The 13,194-nt window shown below is 41.5% G+C and overlaps 4 protein-coding genes across 5 annotated transcripts; 1 reads left to right on the top strand and 3 right to left on the bottom strand.

Annotated features, from left to right (window-relative positions):
* Window positions 1-1,735: 1,735 nt before the first annotated feature.
* Window positions 1,736-4,880, bottom strand: vac14 (vac14 homolog (S. cerevisiae)). Its single transcript, XM_085454457.1, has one exon. The coding sequence runs from the start codon at window positions 4,878-4,880 to the stop codon at window positions 2,508-2,510; it is 2,373 nt and encodes a 790-aa protein (XP_085310583.1). The 3' UTR covers window positions 1,736-2,507.
* Window positions 4,881-5,218: 338 nt separating this feature from the next.
* Window positions 5,219-7,439, top strand: LOC146711573 (uncharacterized). 2 transcript variants are annotated; one of them, XM_085454458.1, is made up of 4 exons: window positions 5,219-5,514; window positions 5,620-5,738; window positions 6,154-6,259; window positions 6,357-7,439. In XM_085454458.1, the coding sequence occupies exons 1-4, from the start codon at window positions 5,238-5,240 to the stop codon at window positions 7,247-7,249; spliced, it is 1,395 nt and encodes a 464-aa protein (XP_085310584.1). In that variant the 5' UTR covers window positions 5,219-5,237; the 3' UTR covers window positions 7,250-7,439. The 2 variants fall into 2 exon arrangements, with proteins under 2 accessions (XP_085310584.1, XP_085310586.1); XM_085454460.1 differs by having other exon boundaries at window positions 6,360-7,439.
* Window positions 7,440-7,498: 59 nt separating this feature from the next.
* LOC146711574 (uncharacterized) lies at window positions 7,499-10,101 on the bottom strand. The gene is made up of 4 exons (XM_085454461.1): window positions 9,696-10,101; window positions 9,364-9,500; window positions 9,151-9,256; window positions 7,499-9,064 (listed from the first exon to the last, which is right to left on the bottom strand). Exons 1-4 carry the CDS (start codon window positions 9,964-9,966, stop codon window positions 8,370-8,372), a joined length of 1,209 nt encoding a protein of 402 aa, XP_085310587.1. The 5' UTR covers window positions 9,967-10,101; the 3' UTR covers window positions 7,499-8,369.
* A 1,048-nt stretch (window positions 10,102-11,149) lies between these two features.
* On the bottom strand, window positions 11,150-13,146 carry LOC146711575 (uncharacterized). The gene is made up of 4 exons (XM_085454462.1): window positions 12,465-13,146; window positions 12,298-12,370; window positions 12,088-12,190; window positions 11,150-11,896 (listed from the first exon to the last, which is right to left on the bottom strand). The coding sequence occupies exons 1-4, from the start codon at window positions 12,758-12,760 to the stop codon at window positions 11,208-11,210; spliced, it is 1,161 nt and encodes a 386-aa protein (XP_085310588.1). The 5' UTR covers window positions 12,761-13,146; the 3' UTR covers window positions 11,150-11,207.
* Window positions 13,147-13,194: the final 48 nt, after the last annotated feature.

Raw genomic sequence — 13,194 nt, forward strand, 5'->3', positions numbered from 1 at the left:
GTTTCTTATTAGAACAATCAACCCACCCCAAATTAGGTTGAGTGTGTTGATGGGAAAAGGGCACAGGGATTTCTGAGGAATTTGTAGTCCAATTATTATATTAGTGATGGAGTGAAAAAGATGTTGCTTCTTTTTTATGTCCACCTTTGCCTAAAAAGCTTCCTAACACATCTAAGCAAACCGTGTGAACTTTGAGATTAATTTGGTCATGAACATTAAATAAAGTGGGTTAATTTTATTTTTAGCCGCCTGCCTTCTTGTTGAGATGCCAAAGTGAAAATTTGATTTGTGCTCATGCCAGAGCCAGGGTAGCAGTTCAGACACTAATAGCAACACAAGAGCCAACAAACTTAAACACACACATACTGCATATATATAAACACTACAGTCATGTAAGAGTTTGCTCTGTAATCATGTTTCAGCTGTTTACAGTGATACTCACTTGTAAATGGTTTCTAAATGGATGAGGTCAAAATAATTAGGAAAACACATTATTGCTGCTTTGCTCTGTGGATTTATGTGTTCAGTCACATGATGAGGTTTGAAGGTATTACAGTTCACTCCTGATCAGCTACATAGAGTGGGAAAAATCTGTCACCATGTGCTTGCCACTATGGATGTGTGAAGTCGAGAGTCTTTAAAATAGAGAGGACACTTTTAGTCAAGAAGGCTTTTCCACATACATTGCAGCAGCAATCATCCACCATTTGGAAATTTAACTCAGTACCAAAAAGATCTGTATCACTGTGCATGTATTACATACAAATAAGTATCCCCTTGTAGCCAAATAGAGTGGGAGAGAGCCTTTAGTTTCACCACAAATGAACACATATGAAAGGAAGGTTTCAAGCTAGGCTAATGTAAAATTTAAAGAACACAAGTGAAAATATTCCTCTTGTATGTATGTGATGAAAAAAGACAAAGTATGAGCCACGATGATTATAATTGATTAAGTGAAAACTGTTTTTAGGTGCCCCTGCAATAGATTGGTAACCTGTCCAGGGTGTATCCTGTCACTCCCTCTTTCAAGTACAAAGATCAGCACTAAAATACATTTTCTGGTAGAAGAATTAATTAACATTGGGAATAATTAAGGAATTCCTTATGTAAGTAAGATCCTAGAAAAGGTTTGGTATTAACAATACACTTACAGGCCTAAAACAGAATAGAAAAACAGTGAGGAAAGCAATTAACCAAGACTAAAATAATAATTGTAATAGTAATAGCAATAATAATACTTATAATGATAGTAACAAGTATGTAATATATGTAATGTAATGTTAACACTAGACTGTTTATAAATTCACATAAATTCTTTGACACAAAACAAAAAAGAAGGATTTTCTGTTTTATATGACAGATTCCAGGAACAACATCTAAGATCTCTGTTAAGAAGAGAGCAGTCCTAGGAACAGCTAAGAGACCCTCAAGCTCCCAGGCCTCTGGTAGAGGACATGATCTTGAAGGACTGACCGCCAGCAGGGGTGAGAGGGGATTTTTGTTGTTGTTGTTGTTGTTTTTTTTACTATTAACAGCCTATTATGACAGAATAACTCCCAGTCAGTGTCCCAATGTGACCAAAACTGAGAACGCCTTCTCTTCAAACATAATTTAAATACTGAAAATATGGTGCAAAAGTTGGCTTAACTTTCTAAAAGAAAATGTCTGACTATTAACAAAATAGTAATTATTTGTTATTTTAAGACATTTTAAAAACAACACTGAAATGTTTCGAATCACATGGTCCACTTTAATCATTTTCACATTGGAATGACAAATGTGGAAAGACAAAAGAGCATTGATGAGTAAGCAGAACAGACACTGTACAAAAAAAAAAAAGCAAAAGAATTAAATGCTCAAAGTGTGTAAGTAAGTTGTTGTGAAACAAAACAACAGCATAGACCATTCATCAGCTCCTTCAAGTTTGAAGTCTTACTTTAGCGCAGTCAATCTTAAAAAGATTTCTTTTCTGGCTGAAGTGAGGTTAAGGCCAAACTGAACATAAACTCTAGTAGTACTACTAAACAAAGTATACCACAGAAATACAGTGGCTCACGTGGAAATTGAATTACATGGTGAATTACTTGTGCACCATTTAACTCTAGAATAAATGATTAAAGTAAATGATTGTCAGTTTAACACGAAACATAGTGAATGTTTAATTTACCTTTAAAAAGAAAAACAAACTGACAGGGTATAATGGGAACTCAAGATATTGCCTAATATGACCAATATTAGATGAGTTATGAGCAACTATGTACATTTTCCATACTAAATTTACACAGAAGAAATTAACTATTAATTTGCCTTGTAGTGTGCTGTATTAAATACATATTCTGATTATTTGATTTTTTTTTTACCTAGTATTTCATTAGCAAACACTTACAATTTGACTTACTATTGTTATACTATTTGGCTTCAGTAACAGTTCTCATCTTACAACCATATTATTATTTCACTCCTTGATATTTGTTTTTTTAATCTCATCCTACTATGGTGTAATAACTTCACATCAGCTTCCTGTCATGGTGATCAGAGGAACGCCCAGAGCGCTGGTGTCGTACCTCAAGGTGTTTGCTCTGGACACGTTCAAAATGCTGGAGCAGCTCACTGTAATCCACCTGAGCGTGAGAGGCACGTCTGGAAGCCACGTGCTGTTTAGAGTCCATATACTTGGATTCATCTACAGTCCTCATGAGCTCTGGATTGGGAACACAACTCAAGCGGTGGGAGAGCAGTTGAAAGGCCTGGCTCTGAGGCAGCAGCATCAGCAGACCGTACAGTGCCTTTATCAGGTATGGGTTGTTCTCCACATCGAGGAGCTGCAGACGCAAGTATGTAAAAATGGGGCTTTCTATAAGCTGTACAAGCTTGTCGACCTCCATCAGGAAGTCAACTGTAACCTCGAGATTTCCAAACTTTTGGATCAAATCATAGGCATGCTTGTAGTTCTGCGTGAGGAAACAAAGTGAGACAGTCGCCACAGGGTTGTGGCACCAGGAACGATACAGGCAGCAAAACAAAGCACAGCTCTCCTGAGTGCGCAGGTCTTTCAGCTGGTTGCGCAACTCAAAGAGCTCAGCTGAGGTGAGCAGGATAGTGTTGAGTGTCTGAACCATGGTGGATGCAAATTTAAGGTCCTCCTCCTTCAACAGGATGTCAGCCATGGAGTGGAAGATGTTCTCTGCATGAAGCAACAGACACAACTGTCTGATGATGAAAGCTCCTCTGTTCTCCAAAAGCTTTCTCTCCAGACTGAAACGCTTGAGCAGGTTGATCATGAACTTGTAAAAATAAGAGTTCATACTGGGAGTGGAGGGGGATGAGTCCACCCCCTTGGATCCTGTGCTGGACTGCTGTGCAGGCTTCACACTCTCTGGTACCTTGAGCACCACTTTATTGTCAGCGTTGTCACAGGACAAATTTTGGTCTGTTTGGCCAGCAGGGGATGATGCTATCTCAGCTAAGACCTCCAGATCTTTCAGTATGACCTCATCGGACTCATCGGACAGAGTTTTCAGGAGCATGGGAAAGAGACTGTCTGTGTGGCGGAACATTTTGCGTGGTGTCTTGATGTAGAGGTGATAAAGCCATTTAAGCACAGCTATGCGGGTCATCATGCCAGTGGAGGAGTCATGAAGGTGGCGGTCCAACACCTGAACAATGCCATCCAGGTCCAGAGTTACCTGAGGCCTATCAGCACTTGCTGGAGTGAAGAAACTGATATTGCTGAAACTAACAGACTCCTGGGATGCATTCAGCATATCATTGCTGTCTGTCTCTGTTTTGGGCTTGTCATTTTCCTTAGATGGTGACCCTGTGCTTTCACGCCTTTCCTCCTCCTCTTCCTCATCATCCTCAGGAGTGACCAGTTTCATTAGACTGTAATTACAAGCACTAGCAGCTTCTTTAGTATTCTTCTTTCTGTCATCATAGGACAGGCAAGGCAGCACTGCAGTCAGGATGCCAGAAGAGTACGGAAGCATCACTCTGCCCGCAAGCTGGATGAACTCCCTCATCCATGTCATAGCTGTCAGCTGGATCAGATCATTTGTTAATTTGGTCTCATCTGCAGCCTGGCAGTGGATAACCAATATGTTGGCCATCTCAGCAAACTTCACAGTAGAGGGAATCTTCTTAATCTCCTTTAGAAACTCTCCAAGCACCACCTCGCAGGTCTTTCTAATCTCTTTGCTATTGTCCCCCATGATCTGGAAGAGCCCATCCAAGATCTCAGGGAGATAGTCTAACAGGTGGATGTCTGGCACAGACTCCAGAACATGAATCCAAGAAATTATAAACTGCCTGGCATACTGATTGTTGGAGTAGATTCTCTCTCTCAACAGTGGAACAAATGCCACTAAGTCAAAACTGTTGCTTTCGGTGACAATGTCTTTCAGTAGTCTATCAAGGAGTTCAGATCCGCTTTTTACATTTGGGTCAGGATCTGCTGCAAGTTTGCTGAGACCATCAAAAAGCAGGTTGAAGTGGGGCAGCACAGCTCCCCTAGCCACTTTGACTATGTTATAGAGGGCCTCACAGGCGTAGTAGCGCAAGCGGCTGTCTGAGTCATTGAAACACGTGAGTACAGGCTCAATGAGCTCCTTCAGATACAGACCCGACTCTTTTCCGAGGGCGATGGAGCAAGCTGCCAGTCCAATGAGACCCCCTTTCCGGCTGTGCGGGTGTTGAGAGAGGGCAAACTCCGAGGCTAAAATCTGGATCACATGTCTGATTTGAGTGGCGTTGTTCTGAGCCACAAACTCCCGCACCAGCTTCTCGATCTCTAGAGCTGCGACTTTCCTCTTTTCGTACAGTTTATCATTCAGAGCCCTGACGATGTTGGGCGTCAACGGCGAAAAGTCTTTCTCCGTGTTCATTTTCGCAGCTGCGTTGGTCCCGGATGCGGTCTGCTCAAATCTGCGTCGATATGCGAGGAAACGTATTGCATTTAATTAATTTGATGAAGAGACAGTCAGCTGCTTCTGCTTTCATTTGCTAAACCAGGAAGCTTTCTAATACAACGCAGCTGACCGGTTACATCCACCGGAAATACGTCACAGTTGCAACATTTATTTGGGTCCCGCTTTGTGTGTATCGTTACCTCAGATTAGCTTGATTAGTTACGTGTTCAGCCAATGAGCGTTTTCGTTTTCTTTGCTAGCTAACGACATCGCACGTTGGATTTTAAGCATACTTTCTCTGAGCTGTTTGTGTCGTAGCCACAATCAGCAGCCATGGCGAGCCGCCGCTCTTTTCACTCGCAGCTCTCGTCCATCATGGAGACGATGGCCAGGTCTGCTTTGAGCCAGGTCTGCAAACTTGTGGACGAAGACTCGGCTGAGCTGCGGCAGGAGCTGTCTCGGCTCCTGTTTGCAAATTCAGCCCTGGCAGAGAAAGTAAACAGCCTGGAGTGCAAGCTGACTATAGTGAGAAGCGACGCCCCTAGTTTGTGCAAAAGTTATCGCAGTGTGGGTGTGCAAACTATGTGCTTCAGAGACGAGGATGCTGCTGGTAGCTGAATTTATTCGCAAAAGCAAATCTGATTTCGTGATCGCCATCACTTTTGTATTTCGTTGTGTGTTTATTTCATACTTTTATTGTTTGACCTTTCTTTAGTGCCTGGGCCTCCCACCATAGAGGGAATCTTTGGGAAAGATTGGTGCATGAATCTATGGAAAGACAGAGACCCGTACAGTCTGCAGAGATACACAGACTCACCACAGTCCCCTGATAAGGTGAGAACAAGTTAGACTCGGGTATGACGTATTTGCTGTCTTTATGCCTATGAGCAATTTATAACAGAGTTTCCAGACAGGCAACATATATAAATGGTTTAATATAGAATACTGATTACCAGGGTACACACATTCTGCTTATGCACATTGAAAAGCAGACCTTATTTTAAATGTGTTTAATAATAAAATGTAAACAAAGTAATGCTAAACAATTCATTTGGAATAATATGGCGTATTTATGATATTAAAAAATCTAAACACGTGCACATCTTCCACAGCATCTTTTTGTTTTGGTTTTATATCAAAATTTGCTGCTGATCATTTCATCATTAGTTACAACTGACAAAGCGTTACTGTTACAAACATATTGCTGTATTAAACTACAATTTAGGATCGGATGTTTTCTGTTTTGTAGTCTGTGACAGCACTATCTGACCAAATAACTGTGACTGAGATCAAAGAGGAAGACTACGAGGGGGATGCTGTCAGTCGCTGCCAGCAAGAAACGCTCAGCACAGAAGGTAAGTGAGGGAAGAAGAACTTAGCCAGGGGAATATACCCTGCAGATGTAGCAGCTTTAGTAGCTTTTTCAGTGTTTGAATTTTTGCTTTTGTGCAGCAGAACATGAAGACAGCGTGGCTGAGGAATCAGAGCAACTTTCTGTTGGTTACACGTTCGATGGCAGCACTTGCAGTCTGTCTTTTGATCAAGATGGGGAACAGGTTGTATCGGTGGGTGGTATTGAAGAACCATCTGTGCAGGTGGTATCCATCAATGATACAGAAGAAGCTTTCAGCACTCATATCATTCCAATCGAAGAGGATGACAACGATGATGATGATGTTCAGTTTGTTCAGGAAAGTCAGCAGGAGCCAGCAGTGAACACTACTGAAGTTGGGCCCAGCCATGAGGAGCAGCAAACAATGCCAGTAGACAGTACAGAAAAAGACTCTGCTGTGGATAAAGAGTCTCACGATGACTTTAATGTGCGTAACACAGAAACTTCCAGAAATCAAAACAGAGAGAGATTTACTTGTCAAATATGTAACAGGACATTCTTTCACAAGGGCACTCTAACACACCACATGAAGTCACACAAGTCAAACTTTTGCAGCATCTGTAAGCAACACTTCCCACACAGGAACAAGTTAAACTCACACAGCTGCCTGCCTCCAGTGCCATCTCACAGAATCAGTAAGTCGTGCGAGTTGTGCGGGAAGAGCTTTGCCAACCCATCAGCTCTGAGGATTCACTACGTTGTCCACACAGGTGAGAAACCCCACAGGTGCAGCTTATGTGGGAAAGGGTTCACCCAGAAAGGCAATCTGAAGTGTCATCTGCGCATCCATACGGGCGAGAGACCGTTCCGCTGTGTTAAATGTGGGAAAACCTTCACGCAGAAGGTGAACCTCAACCATCATTTAATGGCACATAGAAATCGAGAGGTTGTAGGCGAGAGGCCCATACCTAGGAGACACGTGAAGAACATGATAGCAGCAGTCAGTCAGTAACAAACTGAAGTAACTTATCAACTTTGACGCCTCTTCTACAGTTTTAAAACTTTAGCAAAAGGATAGTTAATGTTACGTCTGTAATAAATTGTAGTCTGTAGTGTTGTGCTTAAAAACTCTTGTATGGAAGAAAAATATTTTAGTAGTTTGGTGTTTTGACTTTACAAATAAAATGCAAATGTTTACATTATGATATAATTTCTTACATTTTCTACTTTTTAAAATTGCTTTTTTTGTTCAAAACTCACAAATTTGTCAGTTTTAGTTACAAGGTTTATAACGATGAACGTGCATGTGAGTACAAAGGGGAGGAGTTTCAGGAACAGATTTTTCTTTGGTAAATATAATTCACTGAGCTGGGTCAGCGTAGACTGTTCAGGGCAATTATTACAGGAACATTTGTTGTAAATCTCCGTTTGGACATTAAGACAGTTCAACACAATATAAATATTTATTTCAAACAGTAACACTACTTAATCTTGAAACTTTTTGGAATTCATTCAAATATTATATGACAAACACAAGCATTTTTTTTTTTAAATATCAATAACATTTTTTTCAAAGAAACAATGTATGTTGCCTAAACATAAGTCTAGGCATATGTGGAATATAAAACATGACACAAACTGATTTAATCTACTTCTATTTTGATGTGAAGAGGTAGTTTGAAGGTTTATGCTACACATGTGCAAATCATGGAGAACCTGCCTAAAGTAATTATTTTGCCACCAGCTTGGGCAAGCCTTTTGTGGTCTGAAACATGAGGTATTTAAACATGTTACACGTGCATGGATGAGAAGCCAGCAAAGCTTTTTTTGTTTTTGTTTTTTCATCATGGATCAGAAGTTCTCTCTCATTTTTGATCATTTCCTTGTTAAGCGTGATGTGAAATGTCTTGGGGACTCCAACCTGTCAAACTGAATCCCATCAGTCTAATGGCTCATTTAAAAAAGGACACATTTTCCATACTGTTGTTGGCTGTTGCTGAATTTGCATTTGTAACAAAGCTAAAAGCGTGCCAAAGAATGAGCAGTAATGATAACCACATGGGCATTAAAGTTGGTTTTGTAATAGAACAAGTATTTCAAATCTTCATAATGTTTTTAAACCACGTTGAGGGTTATATGGACATGTTGGCAGATGATGAGCAACTGTGGGTGATACTGAGAGCACTTCTGTCAAAAGCTTCTGGTTTGACCGACAAATTAAAACACTGGTGGTGATTTAAACCATACTTGTACGCATAACATTTCCCACAATCCACACAGCTATAAGGCTTTACACCCGTGTGTGTCCGGATATGTATATTCAAAGAGCTTTTCTGAGAAAAACTTTTTCCACAGTCTGGACAGCTGTACGGCTTTTCACCCGAGTGCACACGTTGGTGCAGTTTCAGGTACGTCTTCTGTGCAAACCTCTTTCCGCACACTGGGCAGCTGAAGGGCTTCTCGCCCGAGTGTCGCCTAATGTGGACTTTCAGGCTGCTTAAATAGTTGAATATTTTTCCACAAAATAAACACTCAAACTGTTTGGTTGGCTTCACCGGTTTTTCCTGAAGGTTGAGTTCTTTGGTTGCGTTCATGTGAATACTGTTCGTATAGTCTGAGTATTCTGTGGCAACTGAAGGAGGATTTGTGTTGTTAATCAGAGCGCCCATCGCCGCATCGTCTATTAATTTGTCCATAATTGTCGGCTGTGCGCGTTGCTGTATTTCACTGTCAGTCGTCATAGAGAAGTTGTTCAATTCCCCCGAGTGAAGTTGGAGATCATCAACAGATCTTTGAAGCATGCTGTCCTCTTCAAACATCCCAACAACTGTTAAAAAGAGAGCCACTGTAAACCAGTACACACACAGGACGGGATTATGACTTGTGTTTGGTGTCTTTTTAATATGCACTTACTTTTTCTGTTGTCTGTGAGCCTCCTCTGCTGTCCAATGGGATAATCATCAAACATCTCCTCCTTGACAAAAATCAGATCAGGTTCTCTTTCCATCATATTGATTGCCTACCAACAAGAAATGACAAGTAGCTATGAACACAGCAATCATTCAGCTAGTTTGCTGCTTGTTACAAATACAAAACTTAAACCCAGACTCCAACTAATTCACCAACCGCAGCTCCCATGCTGGTTGTAGCGGCAGTCTCCACTGGTTCTCTTCTTTGAGAGGGCAGCTTCTCTTCTCTCCACAGGTCCATGCACCAGTCCTTCCCAAAAACTCCATCAATGGCTGGAGCAGGTTGGTGCTGTTCTGGAAGAAGAGAAACATGCAACATTGGGACTTGCTAGAGAATGATGATCACCAGTATGCAGTGCAGAGTAGAATCTCAGAAGAGATTATATGCAATAAAGCTATTCGGTCCACTGTAATTCTAGCCCCATACTATAAATATCATGCAGGATGTGGAAGCCCCCTGGTATGTACCAGTCTGCACCGATTTCTTACCTGCAGGGTGCCGATCCCGGCGACTGACGCTGTTGTTGACGTGTTCGGGGTACGTCTGTGCCCCCCTCGCTGCTCTCAGCTGGACCTCCAAAGAGTAGCACCTCTTCTTCAGCGCCTCGTTCTCCGTCTTGTGCAAGGATATCTCGGTGTGAAGGACGGAGGAGCACTCATCAGCCAGGTTGCCTATTTCAACCAGAGCCGCCTTTGTTAGCTTATCCAGAATAACGGCCAGCTGCGTCCTAAAACTGCGGTTTGTGGTGTCGCACATCATTTCGTCAGCGAGGCTCAGTATTTGGAAATATTGAAACGATTCTCAGCGTAGGAACGCAGCTCCTTTAATCAAATGTAAAATGTACAGCTGTGCCGCAAGGAATTGTGGGAACACGCTTTCTTCGCCCCCACCCCCAAGCTGCTGAAGACAACACAGTGGAAAATTCAACGCAGCATTAGAATATGTTTTCTGCCTGCACAGATGTTTTATCTCCCTATTATAACAATATATGTGGAAATAAAGACATCTCTTTAAAATCACACCTTATTGCCAACCTCTCCACCACACTGTCCGTGCAATTCACAGCCCTGCGATGGCAAGGAACCACTGTGAATTCACATACAACGAGCAAAGTATAACAAATAAATGTATCTTTTTATTTTATTCTCACAGCGTCTGTACTTATTTAGAATATACACAGTAATGTTGAGCGCCCTCTCTCGGTCACTGTTAAAATCTGCAACACAACTTTGTTGCCAGCATGATAAGTATCGGTGTGACTTTTAGCAAAATGAGTGTCACTATGAAGAACATTCATTCATTCATTTTGTGATTGTTAGTTAATAGTAGAAACTGGCATGATAATAGTTTCATTGATATGGCTTTTTAAATCACTCTATTAGAATCACTTCCCTCTAGTGGTAACAATGAAGCACTTTAAAATCCTTAATTCAGATTTTTTTAAGATTAAGAATATTTTCTGTTTAATTATGATTGTTTTGTGAATGGGCGATATAGATGGCATAGTGGTCCACTGGATAGCAATGTTTCCTAACAGCAAGAAGGACTTAGATGAAGATCCACTAACCTTCTTACTCTGAGTCAACATTGCTAACCATTTCTTCACCGCATATAGTTATTATATAGCGTACACACAGCATATATCTGTATAGCTAATTTAATTAACTAATATAAACATAACATTAAGCCCACAATCTCAGATGGGTATGGACAAGTCACAAATTTCTGTTGTGGGTCTGAACCATCTCAAGTAATGCCAGCCCAAGGAAAATGCTGTCAAATGCTTTACTTGTGTTTCCCTGACTTAAAAATGTAAATATGCAACTGTGTAACTTAGAGTAATTTTTTTTTAAACCACACACACACACACACACACACACACAGTAAATGCATCCAAAATATTAAACCATTTGAAAAGCAAGCATCAAAAACTCAATTCTGGAACAAATATAACTTTATTTTCCAGAACAAAAATACAGATGTTACATATGATTGATGTCTTAAGAGGTTCCATTTACAAATGTCCCACTAAACATTGGTGCACTGGAGTCACTACCATATACATTTGAAGTAGGATCAAGGTGTACTGCAAGGTGTTTTTTCAGATTGCAGTTCTTTGTAAAGCCTTTGCCACATTTGATACAAACAAAGGGTTTTTCTCCAGTGTGTGTACGCTGATGCATATCGAGTGTGCATTTCTGAATAAAGCCCTTTCCACAAACAGGACAACGATACGGCTTCTCCCCAGTGTGCGTACGCTGATGTGTATACAGGTGTCCTTTTTGTGCGTATCGCTTTCCGCATAGTGTGCATCTGAACGGCTTCTCCCCAGTATGGCTTCTCTGGTGTATTTCAAGCTGACTAAAGCATCTGAAGCTCTTGCCACACTGCAAGCAGCCAAACCTCTTAGTGGTTGAGTTCCTCAAGTTATGAAGCTTCATATTTCTGAGCACACTTAAGCTTTGGGAGGTTATATTTTGAGCCAAGCTTTTCCCAACTTCTAGGGTTGTGTCGGCAGGTGTAAGCTGTGGGTTCCAGTGCGTTTCCCTCCTCACTGTTTCACTGAAAGATGGCAGGGAGCTTAGAGGCACAAAGCTATCAGTAAACAGTGGCTGCTGGTGGTCTGCAATGTGTTTGGGACGCTGCATCACATTTGGAGCCTTCTGGGCGTCTGTGACTGTTTCTCTTCCTGTTGAAAGTAGACGTACAAGTTAAAATTCAGATTTTCTTTTTGTAGAAATGACCTTGATGATAGAAGGTTATGACAATTTTGTACAACTATGATGAGCAGAAAAGTCAAATCCAGCATGGTTACTGAAAGTCCTCGTGAATTTCACATACAGCTGTGCAATCCGACATAATAAGCAAATTTATAGTCACTGTTTTCAGCTGTCCTGTCTTGTTGAGTGTTTCCATTGTCCACCTCACATGGCTCCTCTTTCACCACTACCAGTTCTGGGTGCTCTTTGGGTTGGTTTGGAAGCTGATAAGACAGGGGGGGGGGGGGGAGAGGGCATTGATTATAAATATCAGCCACAGAGTAATCAGCTATGATAACAAGAAATAAATGGCTGGTTATTGCAGACTTACTTCTGTTGCAGCATACTCTTCACCTTGATGCAAACTGCCAGTCTCAGAAGAAAAACTTTCCCACGGGATTTCACTAGGATGAAAAACACTGAGATTAAACACACCAAGCAAGAAGAACACAGCAAACAGCTACGTTCCATAATATACACACAAAGCAACATACCTACCTTTTAATTTCAAGTCTTGTCCTTTCAGTCTCCAGTACTCCGTTTTCTAAACCGTCCCTTCCAACTAAGCTCACTTCTGTCGCATCCTGCCTGCCCCCCTGTGCCATATAAAGCAGCTTCTCCATCAGCTGTAGTTTCTCTGTAAGCGAGGCAATTTCGTTGCGCCCGCGAGTTATCTCGATCTTGAGCATCTTTGACTCGATTTCGACCAGTTTGCTTATTTCCATTACAGCTGTTTTGGATAACGCATCCATGATGGAGACGAGCTGCGTCTGGAAAGAGAAGACTGTCGACATGATTTCTGTTTGTTTTGTTTTGGCTTTCCTGTCACGGTCCAGTAGTATCACGCGAACGACCTGACGCTGTCACGGGGGTCTTAATGGCCACAGCAAAAATGTTGTTGAAATGTAATGCAGGAGAAAAGCTGCATGTGCATGCCTTCGAGGTGCGTGTGAGTGTCGCTCCAAAACTCGAGTGGGGCTGAAGTGGGTTCAGTGTTTCCATCTGTCGGCTGGGAGGAAACATCGCAATTACAAACAAAACTTTAAAATTAGCGCTAATGTTGACAAAGAGTCCTGTTTTGACATCAGGGATGATTGTTGATTTGTAAAAGTTACCACAGCTTCCGGGGCGATTTGCTCATTGCAACCTACGTTTACTTTTTAACGCCTTTGACGTCGTGGTTGTTGTTCAGGACTACGCTAACCAGAATGCAGCACGTTATCAATCG

The sequence above is a fragment of the Copadichromis virginalis genome, linkage group LG4 (genome assembly GCF_057382275.1).
Source record: "Copadichromis virginalis isolate Kocher_CV1m ecotype Utaka linkage group LG4, C_Virginalis_male_GT1.1, whole genome shotgun sequence".
In the NCBI taxonomy this organism is placed as follows: domain Eukaryota; kingdom Metazoa; phylum Chordata; class Actinopteri; order Cichliformes; family Cichlidae; genus Copadichromis; species Copadichromis virginalis.